Below are 18,950 nucleotides of genomic sequence, written 5' to 3'. Positions count from 1 at the left end.
GAGACTTAGAAGGCGTGATCGCCGTCTATTTACATGGTGCAGCGGACAGCCGTGTGACACGGCTGTCCCCCAGGGGGACAAGAGAGCGATCGGCTCTTATAGGGTGAAGCCTATGAGAGCTGATCGCCATGATTGGCTGGCTGGGGGGAGGGAGGGTAAGAAACGGTTTTTAAAGAAAAACAAAAAAAACAACACTAATATTTATTAAAAAAAATAAACATGAGGGGAGCGATCAGACCCCACCAACAGAGAGCTCTGTTGGTGGGGAGAAAAGGGGGGGGGGGGAATCACTAGTGTGCTGTGTTGTGCGGCCCTGCAGCTTGGTCTTAAAGCTGCAGTGGCCTATTTTGCTAAAAAATGGCCTGGTCACTGGGGGGGGGGGGGGGGGGGTTAAAAAGAAATAAATAGGGCAGTCTCCATAGCCCTCTTGCTACAGTTGTCCTTTAAAGCACCCCTGAATTGTGAAAAAAAATGTTCAATTAAGCCAATAGTGTGCTTTATTACCTTCTTCTGAGTGTCCTGATGCTGCTTTTTGTCCTGAGGGTGCCGCCCGTCCCCCTTACCTTGGCCCTCTTACCTCTCGAGCCTTCTGGAAGTTCCTCGACGTGGCGCAATGTAGATCTAATCTGTGCAGTGCAATGTGCGAGTTTCGACTGAGCATGTGCAGTGATAGCAAGCAATAAAGGACAAGCTCTTGCTGCACACATGCAGTTGGGAATTCGCCCCTGCGCAGTTTTGTATTGCGTGGCGCTGTTTGTGTTTGGAGGATCTTCCTGGAAAAGTGCTCGAATGAAGGGGGAGGCATGTACTTTGGTAGTTTCACAATGGATGTTAGCTTTAACTGGCCTCCAATTTGAATTGCTAAATCATTCCTTTGAATATTGACACATTATCATTGCCTAAACTACATCTAAATAGCTACAAGACCTGTATAGTTCATGTGTCCTTATTTAAAGGGAGGAGTTGGCAACACTTCCTGCCAGGGCTGTGGAGTCGGAGTCGTGGAGTCGGGCAATTTTGGGTGCCTGGAGTTGGGAAAAAATGCACCGACTCCGACTCCTAATGAATTTGTAACTGTAATTAAAATAGAAAATATGATAAAATGTTCTATTTCTCAGATAATAGTCATTAAAAATAATGTATATATACAGTAATAGCTGTGCTTAGTCCACAAAAATGAAATAAACCAATCAAAATTAGTTACTTGTGCTGCTTCAATAAAGCAGTCACCGTATTTTTAAGGTACATATCTGATTGTGTGACTGTATATATGATGTGTACACAGGAATCTCTTATATATACTAAATAACATCTATGCTGTAAGAATAAAGCCCGATGTGTAGCTGTGTCACTAATAGAGATGGTCAATGAGATGGAAATAATTCTGCATTGATGCTGATTTAATTTCATCTGTCTCAGGTTTACTTTGTTACACAGTAGTACTATACTCTACATATGCACTCCCCACAGAGCTGCAGGGAATCCACTGAGAATGCTGTCCACATTGAACACAGAGGTGTTGTCTGTTTACAATCTCCTCATTCCCCTGCAGAGTACCTGCACATCATTCTTACATGTACCCACACTTACATTGCCTAGGGCCTGATAGATGTTCTTTGTTCCGATCTGTACCTTTTACAAGTACTCTTACCAAGGACTAGTTTTAGTCTAAAGGGAATAAATATAGTAGTCTACATATCCTTCTCACTTCAGTTGTCTTGTAAAATTCCTAAACTTTGGCAGTTAAGAGACGAATTTCATGTTACATACTTTTAATCAAAAAAATTGTAATATGCAAATTAGAGGAGTCGGAGTCGAGGAGTCAGAGGAATCCTAAACTGAGGAGTCGGAGTCGGTGGATTTTTGGACCGACTCCACAGCCCTGCTTCCTGCACTGTAATTTGCTGTGCTGTTCCTTCAAACCAAGTGGAGTGGAGTGGAGTTTTAGATAGCTAGTGTAAGGAACTCATCTGCTGCTTGTGCTTGTATTGCTCCTCACTCTTATGGGTTTTGGGTGCAGCAGGCAGACTCAAGCAGCCACAAGCTCGTCCTCAGGGGTCTTCTGGGAACGCGCACACCAGTGCACAGGATGGGGACAGTCACGGACAGCTGCATGTGACCATGCGGCCATCCTATAGTCTAAGACGCTGGCAAATTTAGTGTCAGCTGACAATCAAGGACAAAGGCAAACACTTATATAGCGCTTTTCTCCTGGCGGACTCAAAGCACCAGAGCTGCAGCCACTAGGATGTGCTCTATAGGCAGTAGCAGTGTTAGGGAGACTTGCCTAAGGTCTCCTGCTGAATAGGTGCTGGCTTACTGAACAGGCAGAGCCGAGATTCGAACCCAGGTCTCCTGTGTCAGAGGCAGAGCCCTTAACCATTACACTATCCAGCCACAATCAGCAGCAGCTGACACTCAGGCAGGGACCCTCACGTGATTGGTGGATTGCTGTTGGTGTCTCTGCCTTCACCTCATCAGCCCTTATACCTTGCACATTAAGGCCTGGCTAAAACCGTAGTCAAGTAGACACTGCTCTGTCTCCTGTTTAAGCAGGGAAGCACCACGCAGGGTGAAGACTGTGATGGTAGATTGAAGCATAGGGGCCGATACGAAGGTTGGGAATCCAGCAGGCCGCACAGCTGGTTTTACCTCCAGAGACATGGAGCTTTAATGGAGGCCAAGTTTCAACCTTCTCATGAGTTGGTGGGAGGAGCTCTGCCTCTAAAAGGGGGAGGTGGTAGACGTTCTCCTTGTGGTTTGGAAAGGTCTCACAGAATTGATTAGGGATGTTGTGGTGTATTAGAATAACAGCTGTAAATGTAACATTCTGCATAAATACACATACATATATCCATTTTTTTAAGATATGACATTGCCTGGTGATCCAGTCACGGGTACAATGCCCACCAAAGCTTCTGTAAAGGTAATGCTGGTATTACCACACACAGAACTAACTAGTTGGCACCATCAGAAACAGTCAGGGGGTGCCAGCTGGAAAATATATCCGTGTTCAGTAGAAATGTTTATGGTAGGCCGGTGGGAATTTAAGGCTGTATAATAGGGATTGAAAGAAAGAGGATATTCCAAAAATGAAACTGTGTTTTGCAAACTAATAGGGATGGTCAATATGATGTAAATAATGATAAGTGTAATTTTGCCTTCTTAAAACAGAAGATATTAGCTATAATGAAGCTGTAAGTAAGCTACTGTGGTTTCCCATGATGCAGCATTCTCAAATATGCAAATCAATTATTTATGCCCCTGAAAGCCAAGCTCATCCGGAACCGCTGGTGTATAGCGAGTCTATAGCTTATACATTTACAGAGCCACAACCCAATACACATACAGCCTGTTTCAGACTTTCTGGTCCTCATTAGTGCATTGTATGGATTTATGGGATAGGACTTGGACCTGTACTAAGCTCATGGTGACCTAAAACCATCTGGAAGGTATAAAGGGCATAAAGAGATCAAAAAGACCTCTATAAAAAGCAACGTTAAAAGTAATTTTGCCTTCTACAAAAGGGAGGGTATTAGCGATAATTATAAAAAGCTGATTCAGATTTTATGGTCATTTCATGTAAATTTATACATCTTCAAAATGGACCAATCAAACGCAGCAGCTGTAAAGTGCGATTGGTCTATTTTCGTTAAATCTGAGTTAACTGGAAATCTTCTCATTGACCATCAGCCTCAATGTCTAGTTTGTGGGCCAACTAGACATTGAGGTTGGTCCACAACTTGGGCCTGATGTCAAATTTTAGCCCTTTGTATTTGAGTTTGACATCCCTGACCTAACCCCTTTTCCTCTCCCTTTCGCTATCTCTTTTCACAAATCTTTAATTTTCTTTCCCTTCCCATCCAGTCCCATGATTTTTGGTACCTCAGTTCATAAACCCACAATGTGCCATTGAACTGACAATAGATTAAAAAAACCTAAAAACTAGTAAATCAAAACCAACAACAAGAAATATTTCTGACGCTTCTGTTTTTCGTTTTTTTTTTAATTAGAGAAAAAGGAATCTTGAATAGAAAATTTGGGGGCAACAGTCACCTGGGAAAACAATAGACTTTTTCTGGGAGAAAGTGCTCACCTGTTGTTAGCGCAGCAGGGGATGAAGACACACCCTCTGAAAGGTCATTTAGACTGAGGAGCTAACATTTCAGGGGTAGGGTAGGAAGGAGTTAGTGATCTTTCGGAGTGCAGTACAGACAAAAGGGTGTTTACAAATGATTTGCAATAATGGATGTAGTTTGGGGAAACACTTTTATTCAGTTCTGTGTTAGCAGGGCAAGTGCAGCAAGCCAGGCTAATCCATAAAATGACAATTCACCAAAGTTCATACAGCTTCTATGCAAACATGAAAATGCCACATACTGTAAAAGCAATGCTACAGTAACCGTATATAAATAATCCTGGGGTGGTACAATGTCCAACTGTTCACCAAGCGGATGGGCTTACACATTGGTGCAAGATAAAGACTTCCAAGCAGAATAATACTCACAGGGACAGATTACTCAATAAAAAAAAAAAAAAAAACCTGAGGCAAGGCTTGTGGGCAATCCAGCAATCAGAGGACCAGCTGTTGGTTTTGTTGAGATCTGCTGCAGGCTCCACTGAAACGCAGAGTAGTGAGCGGAGTTTGCTGGAGAGGCAATGCATCTGTCCATCTGGTGCCCTCCTCTTTCCTCCGCTGTGTACCACTGTTTCCATGGCTCCCCGTGCAGCCGCCTCTCTCATCATGTGACCTGATAGCATGTGACATCTTTAGTACAGGAGACCGAAATGGGGGTCTGTAAGGAGACACGGGGCCCCATGCAGATCAACCAGAGGAGGGATCACAGCAGCAGGACAAATAAGATGCCAACTTTACCATTCTCCTCTGCAGCTTACACTGCACCGAATGGGGAAGGGCACACATGGCTACCTAATACACGTTCATGTAATTAAGGCGCCAGGAAATTTGGGCGCAAGGCAAAGCCAAAAAGTGGCTCACCCTGCTCCTGCATAAGTCCCGGCGGCATCATTACTATTCCCCCTTCAGGCTGCTATGGACTCTGGGGAAATAAGGGATTTGGCTTCAAGCTATTGGCTGTGACCAAATAACACTGTTTTTATAGTAATTTGGGCTCTGCCTTTTGTTGGCACAAAAATTACTGTCTGAGCGCCATTATAGCCGTAATTCACATTATGGTGCGCTCGAATTTCCAGAGCCCTTTTTGCCTGTCTTGACCTAATACTACTAACCAGGGGCTTATCTAGCTACCTAATACTACTAACCAGGGGCTTATCTAGCTACCTAATACTACTAACCAGGGGCTTATCTAGCTACCTAATACTACTAACTAGGGGCTTATCTAGCTACCTAATACTACTAACTAGGGGCTTATCTAGCTACCTAATACTACTAAGGGCACATCTAGCTACCTAATACTACCAACTAGGGGCACATCTAGCTACCTAATGTGGCAGATGTGGTTTCCTAATACTATTATGTGGGGGTTCATAGGGCTATTTAATACTAATAATTGGGGGCACATACATGCCTTCTTAATACTAGTACCTGGGGTACATTCATGACTTCCTAATACTGCTATGTGGTGGGCTCACAGGTCTGCCCAATACTGATATCTCAGGGGTTCACGTGGCTACTTACCTTCCTCCATGTCTACCTAATATTAACATCTGGGGGAACAGCTATCTACTTAATGCTACTATCTACGGCAGGAAGTGGAAAACTGTGTCCCGCATATGGCACGATTGGCTCTGTAATCTGGCCTGCCGATGCAGGGCTGGATTCGGTAAATCCTCTCCCTCCCTATGCAGAGTTGCAAGTGGAGCATATGACAAGCTTACCCGGTCACAGCTTCCAGAGCCGATCTCCTTGGCTACAGTGGCGTTATGTGATCAGCTGCCAGTATGTGCCAGCGGGTCACATGCTAATTATACTGAGGAGGGTGCTACTTAATACTGGGGGTACACCCGGCTACCTATACAGGGGAAGCTCATCTGTTTCCTGAACGAGGGGCTGAACTAAGACTAGGGGCGCTTTAGCTTTCAGTACGGACTGGGAGGGGGAGCACAATGGCTACCTACACTGGGCTGAGCTCTCAGTCAAATTTAAGACCTCTTTGTGGCCCATGAGTCAAAAAGTTTGCCCAGCCCTGATCTAGAGGCACACCTCGCTACCTAATACTACCATCTGGCCGCCTAATGTTACTATCTTGGTGCCACATACCTCTTTAATACTAGTATCTGAAGGCACATGGCTACTTCATTCTGGTATCTTTAGCACCTCATTTTGTGGTACTCAATTCACTTAATATTTGTATCTAGGGGACACCTGGCTATTTAATTATTATATTTGTGTGCATCACTGATATTAAATTATGGAATCTGGGGAACACATGGCTACTGGATTCTGGTATCTTTGGTAACCCAGCTGCTTAATTCTGCCCTATGGGGTCACACTGTTGTGTATAACTTGTAAGGTAGCCTGCAGATAAATGCCAGATTTCCTCTTCAGCCAGAAAAGGATTAAGATGAGCTGGGACCCTAGACAAGTCAGCAGTTTGTACCCGCCACCGATCATCACCTGGCTTTTTCAAAAATAAGATTCAGTTGGGGCTAGCATCCACCAGGCCCCTAGACTTCCTCCAGGTCCTAGGCAACTGCCTAGGTTTAGATTGTGGATGATTAGGCTCTGTCAGCAGCAGTATAATACATTGCAGTCTCCCATGGCCTGCTGGACTGAGATTTTCCCAATAAACTGGGAGGCAAAGACTGGGGCCCAAGTTCATTGCTCTGCCTCTGTGTGATCTTAATCCAGCTTGCATGTTCTTAGTGCGCAAAGTTTAAAGTGCACAGTAGCACGGAGCTGTTCATGCATGGCATTTTCCTCCAAACACAAGCCACTCTGTGCTGCTAACCAGGCACCGGCTGCAAAGAAGAGGGTCTCGGTGAGCAGTAGTGGTCTCAAGGAGTACACAAAGACTTCTCTCTACTGAGGTAAGCATCAAAATGTGTGGGGTTTAAAAGTCACAGGTTTGCTTCGAGATGATCCATAAAATGCAAATAATTAAGAACAGAACTATAACTACATTTTTATGCAAATGTATGCAACCCCCCTTCACGTGGATTATTGGATGTTAAAGAGAAACTCTGACCAAGAATTGACCTTTATCCCAATCAGTAGCTGATACCCCCTTTTACATGAGAAATCTATTCCTTTTCACAAATAGACCATCAGGGGGCGCTGTATGGTTGATATTGTGGTGAAACCCCTCCCACAAGAAACAAGAAAAGTACGTACTCTAGGCAGTTTCCTGTCTGTGAACCTTGTTGCATTGTGGGAAATAGCTGTTTACAGCTGTTTCCAACTGCCAAAAAAAGCATGCAGCAGCTACATCATCTGCCAACAGTAAAAATGTCACCATGTAATCAATGTCCGAATGTAAATCAGGGAGAGGAAAGAATTTACAAAGGGCAAACACTGACTAAATCATTTATACATAATTATTGTAAAAATGAAGCACTTTTTTTTTTTTTTTTATTACATTATTTTCACTGGAGTTCCTCTTTAAATTAGCTTCCAAGAATAATAGCCGCTGCTGCGCTCTTTCATGCACACCAATGCACCCGTTCCAAAGGGTGAAAAAATGATTGCTGCCGTAGCAAACATCTGCAATCAATCATGATAACTTAGGGGAAAAAAAAGTTGAACAGATAAAAAAAAAGATTATTAACCACTTGCCGACCAGGGGATTTTTCAATGATCGGTGCTGCGTGGGCTCTACAGCCCGCAGCACCGATCATGAGTGCAGCAGGATGATCAGACTACCCCCCTTTTTTCCCCACTAGGGGGATGTCCTGCTGGGGGGGGGGTCTGATCGCCGCCGGCTGCATTTGCTTAGCGGGGGGGCTCTTCAAAGCCCCCCTCCGCAGCGTTCTCCGCCGTCTCTCCCGCTCCCTCCCTCCCCCTGTGAGCTGCGCAGGACGGATTTCCGTCCTGCGCATTGAAGGATAGGCTTCCAATCAGAGGCCGGGGATCGCCGATCTGCCTTACGGCGCTGCTGCGCAGCAGCGCCGTATGATGTAAACAGCGGGGATGTCTTCCCCGCCTGTTTACATTTTGTCGGCGGCTCTCCGGCTGTTCACGGAGACACCCTCCGTGAACTGACATGGAAAGGCCGCTCGATCGAGCGGCCATTTCCATGGTAACCCGCAGACGACCAGTTTATGCCAATCGGTGTTAGCTGGTCGTCAAGAGGTTAAAGTGACAGTGTCACACTATAAAATAAGTTTTTTTTTTCTTCTTTTTTTTTTCCTGTAGTGACGTGTTAACACCTACTTAAAAATGTAACCGCTTGTGTCACCTATGTTTGGCTTTAAGATGGACCCCTGTAATGACTGCCACCGATAGTGATCACTAGGGAAACAGTTCAAGGCACCAGTGCTATATACAGTAGATGCATCAATGTGCTGTTGCCTAGCGATGCATCTGTACATCTATGGGGTACCCAAACTGTGCCCAAACTGTCCTAGTAACCACATCTAACCGCTATTGATGCACAGGCTGACAATAATGGTACAATACATGCACAACTAGTTAAGAAATATGCAATATGCAGTATCATTTCAACCGGGAGAGCCAAATAATATATATTTACAAATAATATATAATTAAAACTGTGGCACGTGTAATGTGAGAATTCGGAAAGGTGAAAATCACATTGATGGCATAGGTAATAAAAAAAAAGTTATTGCTGTATCAATAGTGACACAACTGAAATGTCAAAATTGTCAGGAACCTTAAAGAGAAACCCTAACCAAAAATTGAACTTCATCCCAGTCAGTAGCTGATACCCCCTTTCCCATGAGAAATCTTTTCCTTTTCTCAAATAGATCATCAGGGGGCTTTGTATGGCTGATATTGTGGTGAAACCCCTCCAGCAGTGTGATGTCAGGACCATGGTACTGACATCACACTGCGGAAGCCTTCTTGCATTGTGGGAAATAACAGCTGTTTACAGCTGTTTCCAACTGCCAAAAAAGCAAGCAGCATCTCCTTCCACTGACATCACCTGCCAGCAGTAAAAATGTCACCATGTGATAAATGTCAGAATGTAAATCCGGGAGACGAATGATTTTACAATGGGTAAACACTGACAAAATCACTTATACATAATTATTGTAAAAATGAAGCACTTTTTCTAAAAATTAAATTACTTTCACAGGAGTTTATTTTAAAGAGAACCAGAGACGAAGAAGAAATAGATTTATACATACCTGCGGCTTCCCCCAGCTCCATAAGCCTGGATCACTCCCACGCCGCCATCTTCTGCTACCTCTGTCCACCGGTACCGGGTCCCGTAATTACCGCCAGTCGACGCAAACGCAGTGCGCTCCCTCTGTACTGCGCAGGCGCATGCGTACAAAGCCGAAGGGGGCCCCTGCTCATGCTTACAACTGGTCGCGTCCGGCGGAAGTGACGGGACCCAGTACCGGCGATAGAGGCAGCGGAGGATGGCGGCGTGGGAGCGAACCAGGCTTATGAGGCTGGAGGAAGCCCCAGGTATGTATAAAATCTTTTTCCATTTTTTAGCTATGTTTTATCTCTGGTTCCCTTTAAAGGGGTAAAATACTGTAACCTTAGGTTGTTAAAACAAATAAAGCCAAGATGGTATATGATTTATCCATTTTTAACTTAAATAAAATTGTATATAAATTTGCATATTTCTGCATCAACTCAGAATTATTTGCATATCATGGACTGACTCCAGAGTTTGACAACTATTTGCTCTCAGATAAGCATTTCCTGCACACTGAAGATTGGTGCACACTCAAAAGGAACTTCTTCTGTGTGGCTTTTTTGGTGTTTCATAAGAGCTCCCTTCTGAATGAAGCATTTCCCACACTCTGCACAGGAAAAGGGGCGTTCACCTGTGTGGATTCTCTGGTGTTGCGAAAGAACTCCTTTTTGATTGAAACTTTTACCACAAACTAAACATTTAAATGGCCGCTCACCAGTGTGAATCCTACAGTGTTTTATGAGGTCTCCTTTCTGAATGAAACCTTTCCCACACTCTGAACATGAAAAAGGCCTATAGCCGGTGTGGGTTAGCTGGTGCCGAATAAGCTTGTCCTTCACAGTGAAGCATTTCCCACACTCTGAACAAGAAAAAGGCCTCTCGCCAGTGTGGGTTTGCTGGTGTCGAAGAAGCTTGGATTTTACAGTGAAGCGTTTTCCACACTGTGCACAGGAAAAAGGTTCAGCACCAGCATGGGTCATCTGGTGTTTCAAAAGGTCGCCTTTATGAACAAAATTTTTCCCACAATCAGTACACTCAAATGGCCGCTCACCGGTGTGGGTTCTCTGATGCTGAAGAAGGTAGAATTTTTCCCTGAAGCATTTTCCACACTCTGGGCAAGGGAAACGGCGAGAACCTAAATGTCTTTTCATGTGTTTAGCGAGGTAGTCTTTCTGGATAAAAGATTTCCCACACTCTGAGCAGGAAAAAGGGAGCTCTTCAGTGTGGATTCTCTGGTGCAGGAAAAGTTTCTTCTTGTTGGCAAAACGTTTACCACAATCCGGACACGAGTAGAGATTCCCACCTGTGTGACAGCTCTGGTGTGAATAAAAGCGCTCTTCTGAAATAAAATATTTCCCACACGGTGAGCAAAAAAACGGAGGGTCACCCGACAGCTGATTCCCGTCAACAAATGATGTAGATGCTAAACAATTCTCTAAATCAGAGCTCAGAAACATCTTGTGTATCTTTCCATCTTCATCTATCAATGTGGGAGACTGCTCCTCGCCAATAGGGGGAGCAGTTCCTCTAGCTGCACTATGATGGGTATTTCCAGTAATGGGGTATTCTTCTGACGAACCTTGTATGAAACTATTACCTTCTGCAATATGATTTAGATGTGAGACAAGATGCCCCTCCGAGGTGTTTCTGACATAATGTCTACCTGCTGGAGAGAAAATGTTACCGTTACATGTGTGCTACAGTTTAACAATCTGCTGCCAGCAGTACAGGACAGAGGGTACAAAAACTCTGACTCCTCAGTTTATGAAACCACCAACTTCAACTCCAAATACCCAAAATTGCTCCAACTCCTTGACTCAGACTCTGTAGCAGTCATGTGTGTTGGTCTAGCAGACTCCAAAGTTATGACAGAACTGAAACAACTAAGCCAGCTGTGACTTATTTGGGGAACATTATATTATGATGACATTATGATGATGTTTATATTATAGAGATGGACCTGCCTTCACCTCAGCTACTGGAATGCTGGTGCTATGATGTTATACTGAGGAATGGAGATGGGCCTTTCATATGGTGTGCAGTATCTCCTCCTCATTTGTTGGCACTATGATGTTATACTGAGGAATGGAGATGGGCCTTTCATATGGTGTACAGTATCTCTTCCTCATTTGTTGGTACTATGATGTTATACTGAGGAATGGAGATGGGCCTTTCATATGGTGTACAGTATCTCCTCCTCACTTGTTGGTACTATGATGTTATACTGAGGAATGGAGATGGGCCTTTCATGTGGTGTACAGTATCTCCTCCTCATTTGTTGGTGCTATGATGTTATACTGAGGAATGGAGATGGACCTTTCATATGGTGTACAGTATCTCCTCCTCATTTGTTGGTACTATGATGTTATACTGAGGAATGGAGATGGACCTTTCATATGGTGTACAGTATCTCCTCCTCATTTGTTGGTACTATGATGTTATACTGAGCAATGGAGATGGGCCTTTCATATGGTGTGCAGTATCTCCTCCTCATTTGTTGGTACTATGATGTTATACTGAGGAATGGAGATGGACCTTTCATATGGTGAATTCAGCGCATGAGACTTGGGTGCACAGGGAGTAACTTCAGCGCTGTCAGAAGACGGAGCTGAAGTTACTTTTAAAACACAATAAAAAATTATTTCATTCCCCACCATCCATGGCGGCCTGGAGGAGAAATAGTATTTAAAACGGCCGGGACTTGTGCAGCAGCACGATCAGCCATATACCGTCTGTATCCTGCACCCAAGTCTCCCGCGCAGATTCCTCTCGTACGTTGGAGATGGGCCTTTCATATGGTGTACAGCATCTCCTCCCCATTTGTTGGTACTATGATGTTATACTGAGGAATGGAGATGGACTTTTCATGTGGTGTACAGTATCCCCTCCTCATGTGTTGGTGCTATGATGTTATACTGAGGAATGGAGATGGGCCTTTCATATGGTGTACAGTATCTCCTCCTCATTTGTTGGTACTATGATGTTATACTGAGGAATGGAGATGGGCCTTTCATATGGTGTACAGTATCTCCTCCTCATTTGTTGTTACTATGATGTTATACGGAGAAATGGAGATGGACCTTTCATATGGTGTACAGTATCTCCTCCTCATTTGTTGGTGCTATGATGTTATACTGAGGAATGGATATGGGTCTTTCATATGGTGTACAGTATTTCCTCCTCATTTGTTGGTACTATGATGTTATACTGAGTATTGGAGATGGGCCTCTCATATGGTGTACAGTATCTCCTCCTCATTTGTTGGTACTATGATGTTATACTGAGGAATGGAGATGGGCCTCTCATATGGTGTACAATTTCTCCTACTCATCTGTTGGTACTATGATGTTATACTTATACTTGTTATACCTGTAAGGGGACATGGCGGAGTGGGATACACGCCAAAAGTCCCGGGGAAAAATCCAGATTTGACGCACAGCGGGGTTTAAGGGCAGAAATCACATTTTATTGCTAAATTGGAGGCCTAAAGTGCTTTAAAACATCTTGCATGTGTATACATAAATCAGGTAGTGTAATTAGAGTACTGCTTCACACTGACAGACTAAACTCACTGTGTAACGCACCGCAAACAGCTGTTTGTGTAGTGATGGCCATGCTGGACTGGTGCGCACTATGGCGAGAGTGCCGGCGATGGCGGTTTTAAAGCCCATATGGTCGGGCTGAGGTAGCTAAATGACAGAACAACAGTGACTGAGTGTTTAGCTGATCGAATTTGGTCTGTCCACAATGAAGCAACGACCTTATCTGCTTGGGTCAGGTGTGCCCCCCAACACACTCATTTAGCTGCTCATTGCTTCATTGTGATACGCAAGCCCCTTAACCGCAGCAAGGTAACGATCACGAAGGGGAATTGACACATGTACATGCCTTTTGTGTTGTTGTTGCAGCTGCAGTGCAGCTAGAAAAATTAGGCAGGCATGTCCACGCACCAGAAAAATTATTATAGCGGCCGCTGCCAAATTCAGGAATCCACCTGGAGTCCTGGACCCTGTTGGTGGTGGCGGAGAAGCTGTCCCTACGCGGGTCTTGGTCTTTCCATGGCTCAATTTTCGGTGGCAGAGAGTACAGATGGCATTGCTCTCATCTGAGGCAGACACACAAAAAAATTTCCACAAAGCTGAGCCCTCGGATCATGACACTTTGGTGATGGCTGCCAATGGAGTGTTAAGTGGGGTGCCAGAATCAGAGCAGGAGGAGGAAGATATGTCAGGCTTCCGTGCGGAAGCTGAGGAAGATGAGGTGTTCTGTGTTCAGTGGGAGGAGTCCCAGAAGGCTGGCCTCGCCCACCAGGAACACAGGCGCGCTCGATCCCCGCTGTGAAGTGGAAGTCTAGGAGCAAGAGGCGGGTTGATCGCGCTCACCGCTGCCACCAAACCACGCCATTCACTGGGGGAGCAGCGATGTGATACATGGGAGCAGTGCTTTAGGTGGAACCAGCTCACAATCACCGCGAACCGCAGAGTGTTTGGGACCTTCGAGTCCTGTCAGGTGCAAGTGGTATCTAACTTGCTGACTCACCAGGAAATACAAGTAAGCTGTGGGAACTCTTTGCTGTCTATGTGAAATCGTCATATATACGCCAACTGTGGAGGAGAGATTTGTTTGCAACTACTGGAACTGAGTAATCATTAATTGTGTTCTTTACCAAAGAACTTTTCAACTGGCCATTCTTTCTGAGTGCGCTCAGTATTGGATCTATCCAGTAATTTTTTGCCATTCCTTCCCTCTATCAGGAGGTTGAAGCTCACCTTAAGGGCAACTAGTAGCAACTAGGGGACATTCACAGAGTGTTAATTAATATTTACCTGCATATTTTAAACTGCTGCAGCATCCTAATATATGAAATTGAGTGTGGTTTGAATGCGAGGTGCGGATGTATGTGTGAGGGGGGGGGCTGAGGCACTCTGGGGACCCTCAATTTTTATTGATTTCAACTGTGTGTTGATTACTGTGAATTGGTCCATAATAAAGGTTTTTGTTTCTTTCTTTGAGGCCTTTTTCAAACTCTTTTTGCTCTGTGTTGATTAAATAGTCAACTACGTCCTGACAATATTGGGGGTTGATGGCACTGCCTTCTTCTGAACACTCTTCTTTGGTCGACGAGGGCCGCACGAAATCACGACAGCACAACCTCGAACAGACCTGCCTCTTGTTTTGTCCATATTGGGGGATGAAGTGAAAGGTATGCACTGACTTGACTAATACGATGTGCGGTTGCACAGGTGCAGTGAAAAGGTTGCAGTGACCGCTGGTACAACAATGTGCAGTTACACAGGTGCAGTGAAAAGGTTGCAGTGACTGCTGGTACAACAATGTGCGGTTACACAGGTGCAGTGAAAGGTATGCACGGATTGTTATTACAAATGTACAGCTGTCACACACACAGGTACACTGAACAGGTATGCAGTGACTGGTATATAACACTGCGTGCTGTCACGCAGGTGCAGTGAACAGGTATGCAGTGACTGGTATCAATACAATGTGCAGCTGTCACACACACAGGTGCAGTGAACAGTTATGCAGTGAATGCTGGTATATAACACTGCATGCTGTCACGCAGGTGCAATGAACATGAACAGGTATGCACGGTCGGACTGGTATTACAAATGTGCAGCTGTCACACACACAGGTGCAGTGAAAAAGGTAGGCACTGAATGTGCTGGGTCTTGCACAGTATAGCAATTAGCAAAGGCCAGCTGCGACACACAGGGCTGTATAATGCAGCGTCAGTGGCACAAAAAAAAAAAAAAACTTCACAAGAACATTAGCTCTGAAAAGAGCTCTTTTTGCGGTGCTTTTCAACAACAAATATCAGCTAGGAGCAAGCTACAGGAGCCTAACTAAGCTTTCCCTATCTCTGCAGCAGGTTCCTCTCCCTGGGGGGGGAGGTGGGGGGGGGGGGGGGGGGGCTCCAGGAGGAAGTGCAGCCTGATTGGCTGTCATGTGTCTGCTGACTATAATGTAGAGGGTCAAAGTTTAGCCCAATGATGTAGTATAGCGGCGGCTGGAACTCGCCATAGAGTTCGCGTTTCGAACCACCAATGTTCGCACGAATAAGTTCACGGCCAAACCAGAATGGAGATGGATCTCTCATATGGTGTACAGTATCTCCTCCTCATTTGTTGGTACTATGATGTTATACTGAGGAATGGAGATGGGCCTTTCATATGGTGTACAGTATCTCCTCCTCATTTGTTGGTACTATGGTGTTATACTGAGGAATGGAGATGGACCTTTCATATGGAGTACAGTATCTCCTCCTCATTTGTTGGTGCTATGTTATACTGAGGAATGGAGATGGGCCTTTCATATGGTGTACAGTATCTCCTCCTCATTTGTTGGTACTATGATGTTATACTGAGGAATGGAGATGGGCCTTTCATATGATGTACAGTATCTCCTCCTCATTTGTTGCTACTATGATTTTATACTGAGGAATGGAGATGGGCCTTTCATATGGTGCACAGTATCTCCTCCTCATTTGTTGGTGCTGTGATGTTATACTGAGGAATGGAGATGGGCCTTTCATATGGTGTACAGTATCTCCTCCTTATATGTTGGTACTATGATGTTATACTGAGGAATGGAGATGGGCCTTTCATATGGTGTACAGTATCTCCTCCTCATTTGTTGGTACTATGATGTTATACTGAGATTACTTACTATTTCTGATATCTTCAGAACTCTCCTCTTCCTTAATTGCTAGTAGTAATTTCCCATCCTCCGTAGGCCGCATATCACCCCTCAAATAGGTCTCTTCTTCCTCTTTCACCATGGCTGTCATTGTGCTGTGTTCTTTCCACTGAAACCACAACATAAGTATGATGAAAATAACATAGGAGTCACAGATACATTTACGTTGCCTACAAGCTCTTTATTCTGTATATGACTGATATGATATGATGTATATGATTCTTGTCTAGCCATGTTAGTTTCTTCTCTATACAGCACCAAGGAAGATGATGGCTAGGGATGATCAAAGATATGCAAACTCTTCCAAACTGATGCAAATTTAAGCACATTTGTATGCAAATATATGCAGCTTGAAATTGATTGGTCCATTTTCAAACTGCATACATTTGCATAAAAAAATGCATAATTTCAGAAGAATTGATCATCCCTAAAGATGGCACTATGTAAATCAATAAATAAAAATAATAATAGCAAATATATCGGCGCCAAGGATCAATGGAACCGCCGCTGAGAAGAACAATGTCCAAAAGTTCAGAAGTCAGGCATACATCAAAGGTCAGCACAGGTTTAGAAAGTCATTATATGTAGGGAATGGTAAATTCTTCACCACAATATATCAAATGCTCAGAGGTAGATATCCGCCAAACATCAAAACTAGAAAAGGCTTACCAGCTCCCAACAACCCACATTATAAGGTTGTAAAATGGCTCAGGTCACAGATAACGTCCAGGGAACATCAGACGTCGTGAAGATCCAGTGGACATCCATATGGAGGTAAAGTTTCAGGAATTTATATAGGAAAACAAAAAACGGCAATATCTAAGCGTAACCCGTTTATTTAGATAAAATTTCTTTAAAAGGTAGTAGATATAAAAGCAATAACTCACATACGGGGCCTATAAACTGGGAACCCCGGAAGATTAGCGCGCATGTAATGGTCAATATTAGATCAATAAGATTCCCCGGGAAGGTAACAGGCGGCACCATTGTCTATTGATCTAAGATTGACCATTACATGCGCGCTAATCTTCCGGGGTTCCCAGTTTATGGGCCCCGTATGTGAGTTATTGGTTTTATATCTACTACCTTTTAAAGAAATTTTATCTAAATAAACGGGTTACGCTTAGATATTGCCGTTTTTTTGTTTTCCTGAAACTTTACCTCCATACGGATGTCCACTGGATCTTCACGACGTCTGATGTTCCCTGGACGTTATCTGTGACCTGAGCCATTTTACAACCTTATAAAGTGGGTTGTTGGGAGCTGGTAAGCCTTTTCTAGTTTTGATGTTTGGCGGATACTTACTTCTGAGCATTTGATATATTGTGGTGAAGAATTTATCATTCCCTATATACAATGACTTTCTAAACCTGCGCTGACCTTAAATAAATATTGAATGCTAACAGACTGAATTAAGAAAAAAATAATGCAGTTTGTAGCTGCTTTTGAGCTGTAGTCCTTCACTTTCACCTACCTGATATTGATGAGGGAGGTTGCGATCATTCAAAAGAGGACCTGTATGCCTTTCTGGTGGGCTTCTGCTACTGGATACATCTGTAGGAAACACACACTGACTGAACACACTGTCTCGATGTGTTCGCAGGGTGGCCGGTCTAGGTCGATCCTCCCTGCTGCTCTCTCCTTTAGAAAAATAAGTATCTGGAGGCCTTCCACTACTGGATCCATCTATGGGAAACACACACAGAGAGAGGATTTGTACCACATTATGCATAGTCATTTTTGTATATATCTGTGAAATCACACATCAGTTATCTGACTGTGTAGTAACCCGATATTTATGAAAGAAGAAGGAGGAAGAGGAGTAAGAGGAAGAAGAGGAGGGAAGGAAGGAAGGAGGAGGAGGGATATTTGTGCTTCATTATGCATAGTCATTATTGTATATATCCATGAAATCACACCTAAGTTATCTGACTGTGTAATAACCCAGCATTCATGAAAGTCTTTCAGAGAGAGAGAAGGAGGAAGGGGAGATATTAATGCCATATTATTATGCATAGTAATTATTGTATATACAGTATATCCGTTAAATCACTCAAAAGTTATCTGTTTGTGTAATAGCCTGATATTTATGAAAGAAGAAGAAGGAAGGAGGGGAGGAGGAAGAAGAGGAGGAGGAGGGATATTTGTGCTTCATTATGCATATTCATTATTGTATATATCCATGAAATCACACTTCGGGCTTGATTCACTAAACCGTGATAACTTATATCATGGCCGTTCTCTCGCGCATTTTTGTGCGAAAGCGTTATCGCAAATGCGAAAATGCGCACAAAACGGCCGTGATATGAGTTATCAAGGTTTAGTGAATCAAGCCCTTAAAGTTTACCAGAGACTAAATAAAAGAAAAGCTTTATAGATACCTGGGGCTTCCTCCAGCCCCATCCGCAGGGATCACTCCCACGCCGCCGTCCTCAGCCTTCTGTATCGCTTGTACCGGATCCCGTAACTTCGGCCAGTTGTGGCCAGTCTGCACAAGAGAAGTGCGCTCTGTACGTATCTCTCCGGCGGCTGCGTAGAGGGCGCACTTCTCTTGCACAGGCTGGCCACAACTGGCCGAAGCTACAGGACCCGGTACAAGCGATACAGAAGGCTGAGGATGGCGGTGTGGGAGTGATCCCTGCGGATGGGGCTGGAGAAGCCCCAGGTATGTATAAAACTTTTATTTAGTCTCTGGTTTCCTTTAAGTCATCTGACTGTGTAATAACCCAGCATTCATGAAAGCTTTTCAGCTATCTCCTATGCATGGTTTAAAGCAAAAGTGAAGTGACCTGAGAGAAAAAAGTTATATACTCACCTAGAGAGGGAAGGCTCTGAATCACATGGAGCGTTCCCAGTCCTCTTTTCACACCCTTCGTCCTCCGCTGTACCCTGTATATCAGTGATGGCTAACCTTGGCACTCC

At 44.1% G+C, this 18,950-nt stretch overlaps 1 protein-coding gene across 1 annotated transcript in view; it reads right to left on the bottom strand.

Annotated features, from left to right (window-relative positions):
• Positions 1-4,048: 4,048 nt before the first annotated feature.
• Positions 4,049-18,950, bottom strand: part of LOC137536954 (zinc finger protein 585A-like) — a 48,382-nt gene continuing 33,480 nt past the window's right edge. Inside the window, exons 13-15 of the mRNA XM_068259121.1 lie at positions 17,503-17,714; positions 15,999-16,137; positions 4,049-10,980 (exon numbers count right to left, since the gene is read on the bottom strand). Coding sequence (XP_068115222.1) covers positions 9,806-10,980; positions 15,999-16,137; positions 17,503-17,714 — 1,526 coding nt within the window. The 3' untranslated portion in view covers positions 4,049-9,805. The remainder of the gene's footprint in view (positions 10,981-15,998; positions 16,138-17,502; positions 17,715-18,950) is intronic.

This window comes from Hyperolius riggenbachi, chromosome 10 (assembly GCF_040937935.1).
Source record: "Hyperolius riggenbachi isolate aHypRig1 chromosome 10, aHypRig1.pri, whole genome shotgun sequence".
Lineage (NCBI taxonomy): Eukaryota > Metazoa > Chordata > Amphibia > Anura > Hyperoliidae > Hyperolius > Hyperolius riggenbachi.
This window is presented reverse-complemented; position numbering and strand designations above follow the sequence as displayed.